At 38.5% G+C, this 21,582-nt stretch overlaps 2 protein-coding genes across 2 annotated transcripts; one reads left to right on the top strand and one right to left on the bottom strand.

The window, feature by feature from the left end:
- Window positions 1-392: 392 nt before the first annotated feature.
- LOC146920074 (uncharacterized) lies at window positions 393-4,876 on the top strand. The gene is made up of 6 exons (XM_085713460.1): window positions 393-803; window positions 922-1,001; window positions 2,169-2,353; window positions 2,474-4,009; window positions 4,159-4,216; window positions 4,644-4,876. The coding sequence occupies exons 1-6, from the start codon at window positions 538-540 to the stop codon at window positions 4,646-4,648; spliced, it is 2,130 nt and encodes a 709-aa protein (XP_085569586.1). The 5' UTR covers window positions 393-537; the 3' UTR covers window positions 4,649-4,876.
- Window positions 4,877-9,832: 4,956 nt separating this feature from the next.
- Window positions 9,833-10,861, bottom strand: LOC146920073 (uncharacterized). Its single transcript, XM_085711101.1, has one exon. The coding sequence runs from the start codon at window positions 10,859-10,861 to the stop codon at window positions 9,833-9,835; it is 1,029 nt and encodes a 342-aa protein (XP_085567227.1).
- Between the last annotated feature and the right edge of the window lie 10,721 nt (window positions 10,862-21,582).

Below are 21,582 nucleotides of genomic sequence, written 5' to 3'. Positions count from 1 at the left end.
ATTGTTATTAATAAAAAAGTTTCCTTCTCCAATTTAAATTTTTTAATAACTTTGTGATACATTGAAAAATTAAAATACTTACCTTTTTTCAATAAACAATTTCTTTATTTGTAATTTTCAAACATTTTTTTTTATCAAGATTCTTCTTTTTTACAATTATAGATAAAACTTAAAATGACAAACTAATTTTGAGATTTTCCAAAGTTTCTTTTTGACTAATAAATACTAAAAAATAAAAAAGTGATTAAATAAATTAAAAAAACACATTCGTTAAATTAAAAAAGGTAAAAAAACTTGACCAAAAAAATATATATAAAAAAAATAAAAGAAAGAGTGTTGAATAAAAGGAAAGAAACAAAAATAAAAGAAGAAGGTGTTGTTACATCATCTGCACTCAGTCCATTCTCATTTTTCAACTTCATTTCGTTTCCGTGTCCACTCAGATCAAAACCCACCGCGTCCCCAATTTCTAGGGTTTCTCTCTCTTTCTCTTTCTAAATTCAACTCATTTTCTTCAATCCTTCAAATTCACCTTTCATGGAACAAAATCACCACCCACCGATTCAGAAACCGGTAATTCCACCTCCAATTCCGGTCACCGGAGGTGAATTTACGGTTTCTGAACATACTCCGATGATCGGAGTCAACGCTACCGACGCTGACGTGGCGGTGAGTAAGAAACGCGGTCGTCCGCCGAAAGGTACTGTTCATGTTCATGCTCCGGTTGTGAAGAAGCCGAAGGATGAAGAAGATGTATGCTTCATTTGCTTTGATGGTGGTTCACTTGTTCTATGTGATCATCGGTTAGTTCAAAAAAAAAATCTAGTTTTTTTTTTATGTGAATTAAGATGTAATTGATTTTTTTTTTGTACGCCGATAAAATCGTTTATTTAATTATTAATGTTATTCTTTCTATTTTAGGGGTTGTCCTAAGGCGTATCATCCGGCGTGTGTTAAACGAGATGAAGAGTTTTTCCGTTTAGCTGAGAAATGGAAATGTGGTATGTTATTTTTGTGTTTATTGTGGTAATTGTTGACATGCAGAAATTAAATTGTTGTTTAATGCAGTGATTAAGATGTTTTAATTGAACTTAATTATGAGTTGGATAGTGTTTTCATGTTTGTTTTTGTTTGCTAAAATCTGATAAAGAATTCTTCTACTGATGATTAGAATTTGGGTTTTTCCGAAACGTCATTTAAAATAAGTTTTATTTTGTGCAAAGTGGATGAGATATGTTTTATCATTTGAATGAAATTTGATCTTTTTTTTTTTGTATGAAATGTGATCATTTTTTTTAAGAGCATGAAATGTGATTGTTTTTCTTTTATGGGTATGAAATCTGATCTTTTTTTTAACAGTTTGAAAAATCTGATTACTTACAAATGAATTTGAATTCTCTATATTTGAAAGTAAAATGGTTCGTGTCTTTGTTCTGGGGGCTGAACTGAACCGGCGAAATTGTTGCTGGTTGAGAAGATGGTCATTTCTGTGATTTTCATTTTGCTTGTGTATTTGATGTCTGGGGGGCTTGGTTTCCCTTCATTAGGCATGAATTTAGTGTCTTTGTTTATGGAAATTGTTGAAGATCAAGGAGTGGCGCTTGTAACTGGGGGAGTGGGGGCTGTATCCCTAATTCTCTCTCTTTCCTTGATCTATATGATATTGGTATGTTACTTCATGTTTGGTGAGGGTCCGGCCAAGTATTGGGAATTTGGGATCCTTGGGGGTACAAAAACAGGAATGAAAATGTAGGGTTCATTACACGTCCAGAATCACAAAAACGTGAATGAAAAATTAGGGTTGATGAATTGATTATACAATTGTGTCAAAGATGTACTAATTTGGAAGGAAAAAGATGAATGTGCAAGTGACATTAGATCCCTTGCATAGATCATGTTTTATACAATAGATTTCTCATGCATGGCTTATTTGTGTTTTTGCTTGAAACATGTGGATAAATGTCTTGGATTATGCAGGATCAATTCAATATTTATCAATGCTATTCATTTATTATCTCTTGTCGTAGTCTATCGCAATTATTACGTTTTCTAATTAGTGCACCTTCCCTATTTTTGACAAGCTGATCACTTCTTTTTGTTGTAGATTTTTATTTGAGTGTCTAATGGCATAACTAAGTTTTTTTTTTTTTTTTTTTTGCATTGCCTAGGTTGGCATCTATGTAGCGATTGTGGCAAATCGTGCCACTACATGTGCTATACCTGTCCATATTCCTTGTGCAAGGGATGTACAAAACAAGAGTCTGATTTTGTTAGTGTCAGAGCAAACAAAGGTTTGTGCGGAGCATGCTTGAGGACTATAATGCTGATCGAGAACAGTGCCCAAGGAATTAAGGTAATGGTCTGTTAAACTTTCTTATGAGTGCACATTTGTATTTTCCCCTCCCTCCCTTTATACATGAAAAGCTTAATGGTCTAATTTTTATTGTTTTATTTCCTTGTGCTATTTTTTTAGTGCGAAGTGGATTTTGATGATAGAAGCAGCTGGGAGTATCTTTTCAAGGTGTACTGGTTGTACTTGAAAGGAAAACTATCTCTAAATTTTGATGAGATCCTTCGAGCTAAAAATCCTTGGAAAGGTGCTGTTCGTGCGAGTTGCAAGGTTCAAACTCCCCGGAAGCGTCATCATCTTAAAGTTGACACTGGTTGTGGTTCCGAGAATTCCTGTATAGTAGATTCAAATAGTCCTATAAACAAGAAGGCTAAGGGAAATGTTTGGGACAGTGTCTTGGACGGTGTTGGAGGCAATGCACAAGAACTTTCCACTACCTGTGAGCTAAATGTGAATACATGTACAATAAAGAACGAAATGAATACTAATGAATCGGCAATCAATGATGGCACTGATGCAGGGGTTTCAAGACTAGGAGAGTCTGGTGTTGCAGAAGACATTTCATCGTTGCTTCACTCTACAGGGATGGAACAGCCAGTTTGGCATTATCAGGATCCAACTGGGAAGGTTCATGGTCCTTTTAGTATGTCGTTGCTGTGCAAGTTGAAAGGAACTGAATATTTCTCTCCAGATCTCAGAATATGGAGGGTAGATGAGAAACAAGAGAACTCTATATTGTTATCTGATGCACTGAGTCTGAAGTGTTCCCAAAATGTATCATTGCCGCTCAACTGTGAACAACAGTCTTTGGGAGCCAATGTTACATTGGAAAATAAAGAAAATAGTCAGGATGGTCTTAGCAATGCAACAAGGAGTGAAATTTGTGCTAACAACCAGATTGTCAAGCAGAGCGAGGAAGAAAAGGTGGGTGATACTTGTACCCCCCCTAATGGTACAGATGAATCTGTTAAGAGCAACGGAGGGTACACTCCGTCTCCTAGTGTGACTACACAAGCAGATGGGAATATCAGTGATGGGCAAAGTGGTTATTTTGAACGAAGGGAAGAGTCACCTAAATGTGAAATTTCTTGTCATGGTGGTCCCGACGTACACCTTGCACTACCTTCAACTGCCTTTGATGAGAATTTGAATGACAAACCTTCTGATGAAGTGGTGGAAGGTCATGGGAATGATAAAAAATTGGAAGTGAATGGAAATTTGGGTTCCAATGGGTCTTCTGAGGGTCCGAGTAATAGTGGGCAAAGTGATCAGAAACAATCCGACATTGAAGAGAATCCGGGGCAATCTTCTGGTCAGAACTGGATGATGGCAGCACTCTTTGGCGATGATTTCCTAGTTGATGATTCAGTTTCAAATCTTTTGGATGCAGTAGCGGCGGAGGAGAAACACAGTGTCACGGAACCTTCCGCCGAAGAGTGGGATATTGATGTGTTCACTGATGGTGCTATAACTGATTGTTTACAAGGTATAATACTACCAGATTTTGATGCAGGTAAAGGTGATGCTCTGAGCTCCTCAGGTGATTTACATTTACCCTCTCAATCCACTGTAGCAAATGAGCAACCGTTTCAGCAAGCAGATGTGCATAATCAGCAAACTATATCTGGGGAACAATCTTCAAAAACTCCTGAAGTTGAGGTGCGTAAAATGAATATAATTGTATGTAATCAATGGGAGTCTGAAAACCATCCCACCCGTTGGTCTTGTGTAAAATATATCTTAAAAATTTAGTTTAAATTTAGATTTGCTAGGCTTAAAGTAGAAACTAATCAATCAATTATGTGCAGGCTCCTTTCCCAGGTATTTGCTGGAACCAAACTCATCAATTTCCATGGGGTCCACCTCGTAAGTTGTTTCTCTACCTTCTTCACTAATGACTATTTTTGCAAGTTGCTATCATATCTTGTACTCCCTCCGTTTTAAAATGAGTGTCGTTTTAGCAAAAAAAAATTGTTTCAAAATGAATGTCGCTTTCAGTTTCCAATGCAATAATAACTTTTTCTTTTTAATTGTACCCTTCAATTAATACTATGTTACACTACTTCCAAAGTATTATTTTTTCTTTAATGAAAAACAAACCAATAGTTGATTAGGATAATTTGGTAAAATTGCTATGACATTTGACTACTTCATTCAATTCCTTAATCTGTGTGCAATTGGCTAAAGCGACACTCATTTTTTTGAAACAAAGGGAGTATAATCGTAGCTAGGCTTCTTCAATTTACAATTCATTGAATTTGGATATTTTTGCTAATAAGTTTTTTGTTTTCAGGTTAACTTGGCAGATTACATTGGAAGCTATTTATCTTTAGTCTTTAGGCTAAACAGATTTTAGACCAACTTGAATCGGATACTTAATATCCTGTTTATAACAACATTCTTTTGCAAACAGTGACCTCTCACCTTCCTTCATTGTCGAGGAAGTAATGGAAGAGTGTCGTTCTTCGTAGCCTACTCTATTTTGCTATATAATTTTATTTAAATGAGAGAAACGGATTCTCGTTACTTTTTTTGCAGAAATTTATAATCAGCGGTATATATTTCTTTCTTTGCTATATATATTGGATATATTTTATTCAGCCTGCCGTTATAATGAACAGCTTACTATGTTATTAAACCCAAGCTGTGCATTTGAATGTGCCAAAATATGCTCTCGTACGAGTTGGGAGAAGAAAATTTAGAATCTGGGATTTTGGTCCCTCAAAGGGGTATTGGATAGGAATTTTAGAAGACTATTTTGGCAAAAATATATAATTATAAGGCCATAAATTTGAAGACTTTGGACCTTTTCGGATTGATTTATTTGAACTTATCTATTAACATAAGTTTTTAGAGAACTTTTAAAAACAACTTATGACGTTTTTCTTAAAAAAATTTCAGTTTATTTTCATAAACGTAGAAGCTTATGAAAAATAGACTTTTTACAATCTGAATTTTATAATATGAATTTAGAGGGATTTTAACTATAATTTGAATTTAGAGGGATTTTCACTCAGACTGTAGATTTCAAATTCAAAGTTACATTACAGGAGTGAATAACGGAAGTTTTTTTTTTTTTGTTTTGAGCAAAGACAACGGAAGTTAATAAATAAATTCTTGGGTTTGGATAAAAAAATCAATACAATTTTTAAAATTTTCAACATCAAAGTGATTGTAGCTCCATGTCATATTTTTTTTTTTTGGTTACAAAGCTAAAGGAAAGAAAAAGAAACAAAAACAGAAAAGAGAGAAGCCAAGCTCTAGGGAAATAAGTTTCCATTGCGTCGGTCCTAATCAAGGGCAAGAGGTCACTTGGGGGAGTAACATGAATGACAAATTCTTCATTAGAGGTGGCTCCAAGCTTAGCCAAGAAATCTGCACATTGATTCCCTTCTCTGAGGCAGTGATGAATGGAGAAATTTCTGGTGTGAAGCAGGTCTTTAATGTCTTGAACTAAAACAGCGTATGCATGATAAGTGAAAGCATGCTCAGTGAGGAGCTTGATGGAGAGCATAGAGTCTAATAACACACCATTTCCTCAATGTCTGTTTCGGCTGCTAGCAACAGACCTCGATGAATTGCAGTCAGCTCCGCCATCAAGATGTCTGTCGTTGTTGAAAGAAAGCCGGAGAAACCTGAGATATAGAAACCGGCAGAATTCCGAATAATACCACCATAGCCAGCTCGAGTTGGCGATCCCAAACAGCTGCCATCCACATTGAGTACAACACAATTGAAATTATTGTTGTTCCAACGAACCATACGGTCAATGTGGGGGACAGGCGCGGTATGGTAAGTTGCCTTGATTAAATCAGCCGTGTTTTGAATTTGAAGGTTGATCCGAGTGAGGGACCAGGTTTCATGACTCAAACACATTTGATTACGATGTCTTCACGTCCACCAGAGACCGGCAAGAAAGGTGGTAGAGCGCGAACCAGTAGCGTCAATCTTTATCCAATTAAGTGCAGATTCTTCACCAAAGAAATCATGATTCGTGAAGCTTAATTTGAGCCAAATATTTTTGGAGAAGCTACAATCGCGGAGGCAATGCAGCAGAGACTCATCTTCCTCGCCACATCTGGAACAGGTAGCGGAGGTAGCCATGTGGCGGTGGTGAAGTAGAGAAAGAGTAGGGACAACGTTATGACAAACAAGCCAGACAAGCACCTTGAATTTTTCAGGGATTTTTAATCTCCATATCCAAGACCAAGACACCAAAGCTGAAGGATTAAAATTGGAATCCGAATGACTGAGGAGCCAAGAGTATCCGCTTTTTGCTGTATAGGTACCATTGATGTTATGATTCCAAATGAAAGTGTCGTCGAATCTCTCATTAAATCTGATGCGGTTGTTGTTGATGGAATCTGCAATTGGCATGGGAACCAGAGAACCAAGAAGGCCATGAGAGCTCCAGTTGTAAAACCAAAAAGGCGATGAGCCCGAACCAGCACGCCAAACATAACCGTTACGAAGAATATCTTTGGCTTTGATAATAGAGGACCAAGAGGGGGAGCTGTTGCTATTGGAGGTGGCATAGAGAGTATTCGGACCTGAAGTGTACTTGTTGGAGAGGATGTTTACCCACAGTTTGTTTGTTGATTGAACCATATCCCAAACCAGTTTCCCAAGCAGACATGTGTTTGCATCTCTTGCCGTTCAAATACCCAATCCTCCAAGATGCTTCGGTTGAGTTACTTTTTCCAGTTAACCAAATGGATTCCTTTGTTATCAGTGCCTTTCCAAATGAAGTTCCGAGTTGTTTGATCAATACTATCGCAAATATTTTGAGGAAGCCAGTTTATCTGCATGTAGTAAGTAGGAATGGAGGATAAAACTGAAGCTGCAAGAGTTAATCTACCTGTTCTGTTTAGCAGTCTATTCTTCCAAGAAGCCAAGCGAGCTTGCATTTTTTCGATGATGAAATTGAAGTCGCTTCTCTTTGGTCTACCATGAAGCATAGGAAAACCCAAATACTTTCCAAGAGAATTGGTGCTTTGAATCCCTGAAATGGAGGTGAGGGTTGTGATTTTACCATGAGGAGTACCTGAAGAATAATAAGCTCTAACTTAGAAATGTTGATTTTTAACCCAGAAGCTCGGCTGAATCTTTCAAAGAGGTTGTGGATGAAATGAAACTGAGAACTCTTCACTTTGGTGAAGAGGATGACATCATCTGCAAAGAAGAGGTGAGATATCTGGGGCCCACTATTGGTGATTTGAATTGGTTCCCAGCTTCCTTGGTTGACGGCGGAGTTGATAGCAACGGAAAGCTTCTCCATGCAAAGAATAAAGAGATAGGGGGACAAAGGGTCACCCTGTATGAGACCGTGAGTTGACTTGAAATATGACAACTTGTTTCCATTCCATAAGATAGAGTAGTTGGATGAAGAAACACAGTGCATGATAAGCTTAATGGTGATGTCGGGGAAGCCGAAATCATGGAGGCAAATGCTGAGGAAATCCCAGTTGACGTTGTCGAAAGCTTTTTCCAAGTCTAGCTTGAAGGCTACAAAACCCTTCTTCCTTTTAGATCTCTTCATGTAGTGGATTATTTCCTGCAAAACAATAGAGTTATCTGAAGTGCCCCTTCCAGGAAGAAAACTGCTTTGGTAGGGACCAATAATGTTAGTAAGAATAGGCCGTAACCCGTGAACTAGAACCTTAGTAATGATTTTATAAACGATATTACAAAGGCTGATGGGCCTGAAATCTTTGTAAGTAGTCGGGGGGTCAATTTTGGGAATGAGAGCGATGAGAGTGTTTGAGATCTCCGGATCAAAGTAACCTGTTTGGAAAGCTGATTGGACCATTTTAAAAATGTCATCACCAACAATGTGCCAGTATTGTTTGAAGAAGATGCAATGGAAACCATCTGGACCTGGGGCTTTGTATGGTTTCATAGAGTTAAGGGCATCAAAGACTTCATTTTTTGTGATAGGGGCGGTTAAAGAAATCTTTCCCTCGGCATCAATGGAAAGGTGGGTGCCTTCATTGAAAGAGCGGTCATGGTTAGGTTGGTTGCCACTGAAATTTTTTTTGAAATAGGTTTACGCCTCTTCTTGGAGAATGTCGCTGTCAGAGGACCAAGTACCACAAGGGAGTTGAAGCCTATGGATTCTGTTTCTCTTTCTTCTAATGATAGTTTGGGCATGGAAGAATGCAGTGTTTTTATCCCCAAACTTGACCCACTTCTCTCTAGATTTTTGGTACCAAAGCATTTCTTCTTGGAAGAGGATGTGGTTATATTCTTGTTGTAACTCTTTTTCAAGGAGGGTATGCCTGATGGAATCAACTCTTTCGAGATAATTTTGGATGCCTTTGAGACGATTTTCAATATGCTTCTTTCTTTGGAAAATGTTTCTGAAGACATCATGGTTGAAAATAATAGATTTATCCTTAACTTTGTTTATGGACGCAGTGATGTTGTGGTTGGGGGAGTGCCAAGAATTTTTAACCAACTCCGCATAATCACTGTGGTCGATCCAAGCTGCTTCAAAGCGGAAAGGTCTTGGACCTCTAGCTAGAGGAAGTCCACCAAAACGGACAAGAAGAGGATTATGATCAGAGTGAAGCCTACACAACACCTCAACAAAGGCTTCAGGGAAAGACATGCGCCAGTCAACATTTGCAAGACCTCTATCAAGCTTTTTAGAGAGTATGCGGATGCCATTATTGTTTTTATGCCATGTGAACCGACCACCTGTAGTTGTAAGGTCGAGGAGGTTGCAAGAGGTCATAAAGTTAGAGAAAGAGACAGCTCTATTATGGTGAAAAACGCCACCTCTTTGGTCGCTGGGAAGAAGGGTTTCATTGAAGTCACCTATAAGCATCCAAGGGTCGGCTATGGAATGGTTAATGTTCACAAGATGAGTCAAGAGGCTGGGGCGCAGGGAAGGGTTAGGGCTAGCATATATACAAGTGCAAATGGTGTTTGCACTTCCGCGGCTGATTGAGAAGGTTAAAGAGTGAGGATTGTGGTCAATGACATTAGTAGTAATATGAGTAGCTGAGTGTTTCAGAAGCCAAATACCTCCAGAGTGGCCATTTGCTTCAATGATGTGAATGGGGGTGTAACCATTGTTGGCCCAAAAGGGAGAGAGTCTGCTGAAAGAAACATGAGTTTCATAGATAGCCATGAGAGTAGGATTATGTTTTCTCATCAATTCTTTCATATGTCTTCTGGCATTGTTATTTTGAGCCCCTCTAATATTCCAAGAGAGGATTGTAATATCTTTGAGAGCTTCCATAACACCGGAGACAGATGGTATTAAAAGGAGGTAACAAGTTACGTAACCATGTCCTCCTCATTAGCTTCATGGGAGTCATGATTTTCTTCTCTAACAAAGCTATCATCATGGACGTCTTCATAAGTGTCGTAAATTGGAACTTTGTTAATGTTGTTAGTTTCCAGTTTGGCTTGTTTATGAGGGCTATTGTTCATAATACTGTGTTGGTATTGTTGGTCTTGGTTGGGAATATTTCTTTAAGGAGGGCCATGTTTCTGTTGGTCGTGTATGGTTTCTTTGTTGTTTGGAGTCTTTGGGATACTTTTGGCCACGTAGGCAGTCTTGGGAGGGTTTTTTTGAGTGGGGATAGATGACGAAGGGGTATGGCCCATGGAATATTCTAAAACAGGTTCACTCATAATATCCTCATCATGCCTACGCCGTTTTGTTTCTTTGGGAAATTGAGGAGCACGAGATTGGTCAGTAGGATTGGGGCGTGAACGTGTAACTTGGATGGGTGGACCAACTTTGTTTTTTAAAGTCAGGTTATTTAGGGCAGTAAAGCGATTAGTGGCTTTTGGCTTAACGGTTTTTGTGTTGAGTGGTGTGGGGCTATTTGGAATTTTCTTTTTTCTAGTGACAAGCAGCCAATCACCATGCAGTTCATTGTTTTCACCATCAATGTTAATTATTGTGTCATTATTTGCTGATGATTCTTGAGGAAAAGTAGTAACTGCCTTACCGTTTTGGGACACCGGAATTGAATGCGTGATGGTAGGACTTGGTTGTTGCGTTTGGATATGCTCTCCCTGGTGGTTGACGGCGTCTGGCTGAGTCGGAGGTGTGGTGGTGCAGTTCCGTCCAAGGTGTCCGTAACAACCGCAACTGGTGCAAATGAGGTGGAGACCCTCATACTGGACTTTGTACCAATGCCCGTTTACCCAAATCTTTCCTACGACTGGCAAAGTCCGATCAATCTCAACACAAACTCTTGCGAATTTGCCTCGTTCAATTTTCAGTGTGTTTGTATCAACCTTAATGGGGCGGTCAAGAGCAGAAGCCATAGCTAAGAGAAAGCTCTCGTCATAGTAAACTAGACTCAACCCTGGAAATCTCACCCAAACAATTGTTTTGTCCACCTTAGCATTTGGAGATGCAAACTCTGGCGTCCAGTGTGTGACTGCGAGACAGTGGTCGAAGATTAGCCAAGGGCCTCCGGTGATGACCTTTTCTTTGTCTGCAACTTCATCGAATTTCACCATATAGAATCCGTTATCGTTGTCCATGATTTCGAATCCTCCTTGGGTTCTCCAAGTTTTTTGTAATCGCTCCCTCATAGTATGGTAGCCGAGGTTTTTCCCTAGCAGCTTGACGACAATTGCATCCTTTTTAACCGGTGATATCTCATTTTTTCTTGGGAAGGGAAAAAGTAAGCAAAACCCTTTGAGAATCAAGGTCCGGGAGTTGTTTTCGCTACGGGAAGGTGTTAGGCACCCATAACGACTATAGTAACCTATAGGAACCGTCTTTAATTTCTACGCGCGCGCTTTATTTTTAAATGCTATTTTGAAAAGTGATATTGGGCCTAAGAGTTTTCTAAGTGAAGAATTGGAGGGAGAAGAATGTGTTTGAATTTTTATTTTATTTGAATTGAAGGAATTTTGTTCCGTGCGTACGTACCCATTTAAGGGATCAAATCCACCGTAGTTCTCTTCCAAAAATGTTTTTGTTTTTTGTTGGTTGATTTTAAGTTTGAAAATTGGAATTTTGAAGAATAGAAAGAGGCCTTAAAGGCATGAGAATTTAAGAAAAGGTGAGGTTTGATTAGTTATTTTGGAAAAAAGTCGAGTATGATTACAATTCATTGAAATTTGATTAAGAAAATGAAAAGGGAAAATACAATGGGATTTTGATCCCAAGGTTTATTTTGAAAATGGTTTGAGTGAAGTTTGTTCAAGTTTTTTGGAAAATGATTTTTCTAAGTGTAAAGCCTAAGCATTCATCTAAACATACAATCCTAAATATACATCTAAACATGCATATTCTAGCTATATACCTAAAGTGATGTGTGTGCATGTGTCGGTGCTTGTGTCGGTGTACATCATTAGAGTCCATTGTCCTTATTACATCATGCCCTAGTTTACATGCTATGGTCTTGCAAGAAATTAAAATTGCATGAAAGTAAAGTACAAAAAGTCCTAATTATTATATTCTAATCTTTGGTGAAACTTAAAGTGCAAGAAATAAGAAGGAGATGGAATGAGATATGGAATGTTTATGATGTATGAAACATGGAACAAAGAGATTAGTAGCACAAGATATAATATGGAAAATAAAGCAAGTAGAAATTGCATAACAAAATGAGCAAAACTCAACCGAAAAGTAACAAAAACTTTAGCAAAAAATGGGAAAATGGATTTGAAAGATTACCATAACATCAAAGCAAATTTAAGACTTAAAATTCTCATATCAATGGTAATTTTCAAATGGCTTATTCCAGCCACATTATGAGAATTATAAAGTCAAATATGAGCCAAGACCTATAGTGCATTTTCAAATCCACTTTACACATTATTTCCCATTGTAACAACACACATTACTTACAATACAAGAAATTCACAATTTGTACTTTCAAAACAGCCAAACAAACACAATTTTCAGAAGTAAACACATCACACATTTGCATATTAAGTATCAACATAATGTGGCAAAATATCGGAATCAAAAGCATGCAAAAACTCCACAACAATTGACACAAAATCACAAGGGAATTTACATGAGCCTTTATCAAATTTTTAACATGCAAGAAAGAAGCCAAGAATCAAGTCTCTCGTATCAATACCAGCCCCAAGAATGTTCATGCAATTTTGAAAGTTTTTTCACGATTTTCTTACCAAGGTTAAAAACACTAGACTAACCAAACAAACAATATTTTCACCTATATTTTCTAAGCAATTTTACCATGTAAAATACACCAAAAATTAACAAAAATATCAAGAATAACAACTACAAAACTCAGTAATTTTATTAAACAATTTTGGTGCAAAGAGGGGTGTAGAAGCATTTCGGCGGTGTAGAAATATCAAGAAAGTTCCCTCAAAACAAAAACTGTAAGCAACCCACAGTCCAAGCCCAATCCAAGACGGAAAATGGGTTGGATCGGGTTTCACATGGGTTATGGGTCAAGAACTATGGGTCAACCACAAGTCAAAAACGTGACAAGCTTCTTCTTCCTCTCCATCGCTCATTCTTTTCTTTTCTTCTTTCATTTCTTTCCCATTCCCAACACACACAGTCACATAATCATCTTCTTCCCTCAACCAAAATAAACTTCTTCTCACAATCTTCTTTCCAAAATCGTTTTACACACATAAAAATACAGTCACAACCAGATTCCAACACATCCACACATAACGGTTTAAAGCCAAAACCAATCGGACAAGATATGAAGGGGACAAACACGCATAGATTCATACGGCAGCGACGTGTGTAAAGGATCCTAGCATGCTAAACGTGAAGAAAATAGACTACAGAGAGATTCACCAAAACACAATACAAAGCTTCAATCAACATCTCAATTTCAACGCAAATCAGAGAAGGCCGAATTCGAATGCAAAGACAGAACATCAACACGTTGATTTCATGCGAATCAGTTGAAAGAAAAGAAGATACCTGAGCCGAATCAGACAATCGAAGGCTTCTCCTACTCTGGTTGCGGTTTCGTTTTGGATCTTCTTCTTCCGCCTCAAATCCGTTCCACGCAGCTTCGCCGTTTCTTCTCCGTTTTCTTTTCCGTTTTTCACTTCACGTTTGGAATGGATTTCGGATGGCTATACCTTGCTTCAGCGTTTGTTCTGGTTCACTTCTGCTCAGGGTTGATGCTGATCTTGATGATGATTTGCGGTTGTGTTTGTTAGCTACGTCGTCGAATTCGCGAACGGTTTCTTTTTCCTTCTTCGAACTGAATCAGCTTCAATTCATTCCCGTTCTTGCTCCAATTCTGGTTGTACACGAAAACGGTTGGTGATGGTGTTACGTTGATTGATTGAAGGAAGAAAAAGGATGATAATTGTGATTTTGGAAATTTGTTTATGAGTTTCAATGATGAGGATGAAGGTTTGGTTATGGAGGATTGTGGTGGTTTTGGTGGTGAATTGAAGTGGATTGTGGTGGTTGAGTGGTTTGTTATGGTGGTTTTGGGAGGTTGTTGTGGTGGAGAGAGAAGGTTGTTAGGGTGGTGAAAGTTTGTTGTGGTGGTGAATTGCCACGTGAGAAGAGAAAGGAGGAAGAAGAGAAAAAAGGTTTTTGTGATTTTTTGGATTTTTGTGAAATAATGATTGGTTGTCTTGAAAATTGACCATGCCTTTGACTTATATAGGTGATGTGGTAAGCCTTGGACCAATTGGAATGGGACATGTGGCACTGGACTTGTAACAAACTCTTATGGACCAATAGCATTTGGACACATGGCACTTGGACTCTAACAAACTTAAAAAGGGATTAAAATGCAAATAACAAAAGTACAAGGACCAAAATGAAAAATTAAAACTAAAATTGGATTGAAAAAGTAAATTGAAAATTAACGTAAAGCGAGACGATTAAAACAACAAAGCAGATTAAAATGAATCAGCAATTTTATGTGAAATGACCAAAATGCCCCTGGAGGCTTAAAACGACTAAAAATGACTCAGATGAAATTTTAAAATGGATTTTTAACAGGAAATTAAAGCAAGAACTTATACAAGACTCAGAGACAATTTTTAGAATTTAAACAGGGCTTTAACACATGAAAAGACTAAAATGCCCCTAGGGGCAAAACTGACTCAAAATGACTCCAAATGCAATTTTTAAAATGGATTTTGACATAGAATTGAAATGAAGACTTATTCACACTATTTGAAAGGACTCAAACAAATTTTTAAAGATTGAAAGAAATTTTAACATAGGAAATGACTAAAATGCCCCTAGGGGCTAAACTGACTAAAAAAAATGACTCAACTGATATTTTTTGAAATGAATTTTGACATGAGATTGAAACAAGGACTTATACAAACCAATTTAAAAGACTCAAACAATTTTCAAGGATTAAAATGAGTTGAATGCAGGAAATGACTAAAATACCCTTTTATGTGAATTTTGCAAATAATATTGAAGTAAAATGCAGAGAAAGATGTAATTGATCAGAGACAAATCAAATGACTTGAAATGCAAGATAAGAAGAATTGAGTTAGTATTTTTAGGTCCAAAATTAGGGTATAACAGCTGCCCCTATTTAAGTTTCTTTGTCCGGAGAGTCAAGAGACGAAGTCTTTGAGTTGACGGGACAAAGATACTTAAATATTAACATTTGCACTGCTTTTGGACATAAAAATACGTTTTCAGATTTTCAAAAATATGAATGCCATGCAATACTTTGATTATGAATGCAAGACAAACAACTGGAGTCTATGGAACATGTCATGTCACTGGGGATTCAGGTGGACATTGACATGGTAGACAAACCAGGGGACAAAAGATAGGTACAAGCTGTTCTTTGGATCGAACCTGCCACTTGACCGAGAGATACAAACAAGAGATGGGTACAAGCTGTTCTTTGGATCGAACCTGCCACTTGACCAAGGAAATACAAACAAAAGATAGGTACAAGCTGTTCTTTGGATCGAACCTGCCACTTGACCAAGAAATACAAACAAGAGATGGATACAAGCTGTTCTTTGGATCGAACTTGCCACTTGATTGAAAATACAGCCATATAGGCAGATACAAGCTGTTCTTTGGATCGAACTTGCCACTTGATCGAAGATATAGACAAAGGGTAGATACAAGTTGTTCTTTGGATCGAACTTGCCACTTGATCGAAGATATAGACAAAGGGTAGATACAAGCCGTTCTTTGGATCGAACCTGCCACTTGATCAATACCACAACATGTAAGTAGGTGCAAACTGTTCTTTGGATCGAACTTGCCGTTTGACCGATAACAAAACATAAGCAAAGGGTGCAAACTGTTCTTTGGATCGAACTTGCCGTTTGACCGGAAACATAGACATATAAGCAGGTACAAGCTGTTCTTTGGATCGAACTTGCCACTTGACCGATAACAAGATACAAATTGAAAGTTGGATTGAGAAAGGTTCAAATTGAGAGTAAGTTGACATTGATTGGAATTGAATTGGAAGTTGACATTGAAAGAGACATTGAGATTGATTAGAAACATAGACATAGACATTGGATTGGAGATTTGAAATTGACATTGAGATTGAATTGGAATTGAGTTGAAAATTGAAATTGATATTGATATTGAATTGAAATTGAGATTGGATTGAAAATTGGAGATTGAGATTGAAATTGAAATTGAGATTGCTTCGAATTTGACACTTGAAATTGAGATTGCTTCGAATTTGACACTTGAAATTGAGATTGCTTCGAATTAGGATTGGATTGAATTGAAATTGGAATTTGAGAGTTGAGATTGCATCGAATTTGACAGTTGAAATGATTTGAAATTGGGATTGGAGATTGCATCGAATTTGACAGTTGGATTTGAATTTGACAGTTGGAACTGAAATTGAAATTGAGATTGAATTTGACAGTTGCAATTTGGATTGGAATTGAGATTGGAATTGATTTGAAGTTGGAATTGGAAGTGGAAACTGATTTAGATTGGAAATTGAAATTGGAAATGCAGCATGTATGTATGGCATAACAAGATTATTGAATGTATGAGCACATAAAATGCATGATTATGCATGTATGAATGCTTGAAATGCATGATTGGTTCGTAGTTTGACAGAGAAGTTTCACAGAGGCAGACAAAGCATTGGAAGGTTGGGCACGTAGTGGCTCGTGCTGCAATATATTCACAGGGGAAAAAAACCTCTTTGGAGAGACCGTCGTTGAGAGACGTATCGAAACTTGTAGGCGTTGCTAGGCGTGTCAGTGCTGGGTAAACATTGGATATTCGCATCTGTGGTCAATGCTTTTCATTATTTCATTCTTTCATTCTTTCATTTTTCAATCCCATTTTTGCCTGAACCGCCCTTTCGGGTTTTCGATTCACCGGGGAATAAAATTCTTTTCGTTGCCCCATTTTTGCCTGAATTGCCTTCATAGGTTGTCAATCAGCGGGGTGCTCATTTTTGCCTAAGCCGCCCTTTCGGGTTTTCGACTTAGCGAGCTTTTCATTTGCATTTTTCAACTTTTTTCATTTTCATTCTGTTTTTTCATTCTTGCCATTGACCACAGATCATCTTGGGGAGTAACCTGCTTGTAACATGTATTGAAATAGACATTGACACTCATTCATTCATGCATGTTTCATTGAAATGTACCCTATTGCTCAGGTTTGTTTTCAAAATAGACAGGAAAAAATGTTTCAATTTTCAAAAATGTTTGTTTCAGATATTGACATTATCAAAATGGAAAGAAAATATTTTGTATATAGCATTGAATGTAGAAAGAAAAATAGAGTTTCAATCAATAGCACATGCTCAAATTGATGTAGAAGAGTGAGAGTCAGCCAAAGGCATGACTTCACGGATTTACAAAGCTTGGAAAATGGTAATTTTATTGGTTGGTGATACATTGAACACGATGACCGCTACATTTCATAGAAATTTTGAATTCACAAGTACAGAAGCTTCTGATGAAGACGATCATTGACAGTTGCAGATGTCCCAAGGGGTGATGGTGATTTGCCAGATATAGTTACTTGTCTTTTATTGTCAACCTCATTTTTGCATGAACCGCCCTTTCGGGTTTTCGGCTCATCGAGGCGCTCATTCTTGCCTGAGTTGCGTACAATCTCAGCGAGCTTCTTCATATTTATTTTTTGTCCCTAACTTTTGCCTGGATCGCCCTTTCGGGTTTTCAACCCACCGGGAAGCGCATTTTTGCCTAGGCCGCCCTTTCGGGTTTTCGACCTACCACGCTGTTCTTTTCTTTTTAGACAAAGTATTTCTTGACTATATCAGCATTAACAGGATTTGGAAGCTCAACACCATCCATGTGTGTAAGAATCAAAGCACCACCAGAGAAGGCCTTTTTGACAACATAAGGACCTTCGTAGTTAGGTGTCCACTTGCCCCTTGGGTCGGGTTGCTGACTTATCCTTCTTTTCAATACAAGTTCGCCTTCCTTGAATTCTCGAGGTCGGACTTTCTTGTCAAACGCATTCTTCATTTGCGCTTGATACAACTGTCCATGAGCCATAGCATCCATACGTTTCTCTTCAATCAGATTCAATTGATCGTACCGACTTTGACACCATTCAGCCTCAGTTAATTTTGCTTCCATAATCACTCAAAGAGATGGAATCTCCACTTCCAGAGGGAGAACTGCTTCCATGCCATACACAAGAGAGAAGGGAGTTGCCTCGGTTGAACTGCGCACTGTAGTACGGTAACCATGCAAGGCAAAAGGTAACATTTCATGCCAGTCTTTGTAAGTAGTGACCATCTTCTGAACAGTCTTCTTGATGTTCTTGTTAGCGGCCTCAACTGCACCATTCATCTGAGGTCTATAAGGAGAAGAGTTGTGATGTTCAATCTTGAACTCTTCACATAAAGCTTGCATCATGTTATTGTTTAGATTGGAACCATTGTCGGTGATAATTTTGTTGGGAACACCATATCGACAGATGATGTTATTCTTGACAAACTTCACTACCACTTGCTTGGTCACATTGGCATAAGAAGTTGCCTCAAACCACTTGGTGAAGTAGTCAATTGCCACCAGAATGAAACGATGTCCATTGGAAGCCTTTGGTTCGATTCTTCCGATCATGTCGATGCCCCACATAGAGAAAGGCCATGGGGAGGAGATAACATTGAGAGCGTGTGGAGGCACATGAATCTTGTCAGCATAAATTTGACATTTGTGGCATCTTTTAGCATGTTTGTGGCAGTCACGTTCCATAGTTATCCAGTAATAGCCGGCTCTTAACAGTTTCCTTGACATGGTGTGGCCCGAAGCATGGGTCCCAAAAGTACCGTCATGTACATCATGCATCAGTTTCTCAGCTTCTTGCTTGTCAACACATCTCAGCAAGACCATGTCATAGTTCCTCTTGTATAGGATTTCTCTGTCCAGAAGGAATCTGCTAGCCCATCTTCTCAAAGTCTTTTTATCCCTGTTGGAAGCACCAGTTGGATATTCATGATTCCGCAAGAATTGTTTGATGTTGTAATACCAAGGCTTTTTATCCTTCACATCTTCATCAGCCTGATCCGGCATATTTTCAATAGTAAACACATGTGCGGGTCTATCGAGACGCTGCACTTTGATTACGGGCACATCATTCCAGTGATTGACACGAAACATGGAAGACAAAGTAGCAAGAGCGTCAGCCATCTGATTCTCATCCCGAGGGATATGGTGCAACTCAACCTTGGTAAAGTATGTCAACAGACGTCTGGCATAGTCACGATAAGGGATCAGCTTCTCATGATGAGTCTCCCATTCACCCTTTATCTGATTAATAACAAGTGCGGAATCTCTATAGATGTCAAGGTGCTTAATTCTCAGATCAAGGGCTTCTTCAATGCCCAAGATGCATGCTTCATATTCAGCTATATTGTTCGTGCATTCAAAAGTTATTCGAGCGGTGAAAGGAATGTGGTGCCCCTGTGGAGTTACAATGATGGCCCCAATTCCTTTACCATAAGCATTAACAGCACCATCAAATACCAACCCCCACTTGCTATTGGGGTCCGGCCCTTCATTGATCAGTGGTTCCTCACAGTCTTTCGCTTTCAAATACATAATCTCTTCATCAGGGAAATCAAACTTAATCGGCTGGTAATCATCAAGAGGTTGACAAGCAAGATGCTCAGCAAGAATACTTCCTTTAATTGCTTTCTGAGCTTTGTACACAATATCATATTCAGACAACAACATTTGCCAACGTGCGATCTTTCCAGTAACAGCAGGCCTTTCAAAGATGTACTTGATTGGATCCATTCGGGATATCAACCAAGTTGTATGATTCACCATATAATGACGCAGACGTTTGGCAGCCCAGGCTAAAGCACAACAAGTCTTTTCAAGCATTGTATACCGAGTCTCACAGTCGGTGAACTTCTTGCTCAGATAGTAGATATCATGTTCTTTCTTTCCAGTCTCGTCTTGTTGACCGAGAACACAACCCACTGAATCATCTAATACTGACAGATACATAATCAAAAGCCTTCCTTCCACTGGCGGGACAAGGATAGGTGGCTCTAACAGGTATTCTTTAATGCTATCAAAAGCTTCCTGACATTCATCATTCCATACAACAGGCTGATTCTTCCTGAGCAATTTGAAAATTGGACCACAGGTAGTAGTCATGTGAGATATGAATCTTGAGATATAATTCAAGCGTCCGAGGAAACCTCTGACTTGCTTTTCAGTTTGAGGGGCCGGCATCTCTCTGATGGCTCGGACTTTGTCAGGATCAACTTCAATGCCTCTTTGGCTGACAACGAAGCCTAGCAACTTTCCAGATCTTACACCAAATGTGCACTTATTAGGATTCAACCGCGGCTTGTACTTTCTTAATCTTTCAAACATCTTTTTCAAATACACAACATGCTGCTCTTCATTACTTGATTTCACAATCATGTCATCAACATATACTTCAATCTCCTTGTGAATCATATCATGAAACAGAGTAGTCATACCCCTTTGATAGGTAGCACCAGCGTTTATTAAGCCAAACGGCATCACCTTATAACAGAACATTCCCCACGGAGTGATGAAGGACGTCTTTTCTCTATCTTCAGGAGACATTCGTATCTGGTTATAGCTAGAGAAACCATCCATAAAAGAGAACACTTTAGACTGAGCAGAACTGTCAACAAGAACGTCAATATGAGGCAATGGGAAGTTATCTTTTGGACTGGCCTTGTTCAGATCTCTGTAATCAACACACATTCAAACTTTCCCATCTTTCTTTGGTACTGGTACAATGTTGGCAATCCACTCAGGATATTCAGCCGTCATGAGGAAACCTGCATCAATTTGCTTTTGTACTTCAGCCTTGATCTTAAGAGCCATGTCTGGACGAGACCTTCTCAATTTCTGTTTGACAGGAGGACATTCAGGTCTTGTCGGTATTTGATGTTCCACAATCTTGGGATCTAGACCCGGTATATCTTCATAGGACCATGCAAAGACATCTGGATAATCATGGAGAAGCTAAGTGATCTTCTTTTTCACTTCTGGCTCAAGTGCTGCACCAATCTTGATCTCTCGCTTGTTCTCTTCAGTACCCAGGTTGATAAGCTCAATTTCTTCCTGGTAAGGCTGAATGGCTCTTCTTTCTTGCTCAAGCAGTCGAGTGATCTCATACAGTATCTCTTCATTATCTTCCTCATCTTCAGCTTCATATACAGGGAATTCAAAATTTGGAGGAACCATAGGGTCACTGTGTTCAACGGGTTTATTATGGTTCAATCTGCATAATATGATTGGGATGATTTTAGAAAAATGTTTTTTTTATGCAGATTTTTAAAATTAATAAGAAAATACAGATGTTTTGGTTTTTTCTGGCATTACCATTATTTCAAAGAAAAAGGCACTAAAAAGTAGAAAACAAAGAGTCGTGAGAAAGACGACAAATTTTATTGATAACGGCAATGCCGAAACAAACATGCCCTTACAATGATATCACTTTCGCCTTGGGCAGAGCGAAAGGATTGTTATTTTGAAAACAAAGAAAACATGAGCAACAATACACATTACATGGAAGCATGCATGACTAAAGGAACATCGATGGCCTCCCAATTTCTCACAGTGCCTCCTGGTACAACAAATGTAGGCACATAACTACTCTCAGCAGCATCTTCAGCAATAGCATTGATAACCCAGCACTGTAGAAAGTTCCTGTTGAAACGCCTGAGGTCGGGGAGAATCCAAGGCCCTCTTTACGCTTGTTTTCCAAGATCTGAATCACTTTGCCCCAACCCGCAGCTTGCCCTTCTTGAACAGCCTTCTGGGCATCTTTCAATGAAGCCATGCTAGCACTG

This window comes from Medicago sativa, chromosome 5, assembly GCF_051527215.1.
Source record: "Medicago sativa cultivar Bolivia chromosome 5, Bolivia_mono, whole genome shotgun sequence".
Lineage (NCBI taxonomy): Eukaryota > Viridiplantae > Streptophyta > Magnoliopsida > Fabales > Fabaceae > Medicago > Medicago sativa.
The sequence above is the reverse complement of the archived record's forward strand: the minus strand, read 5'-3'. Positions and strand labels throughout refer to the sequence as shown.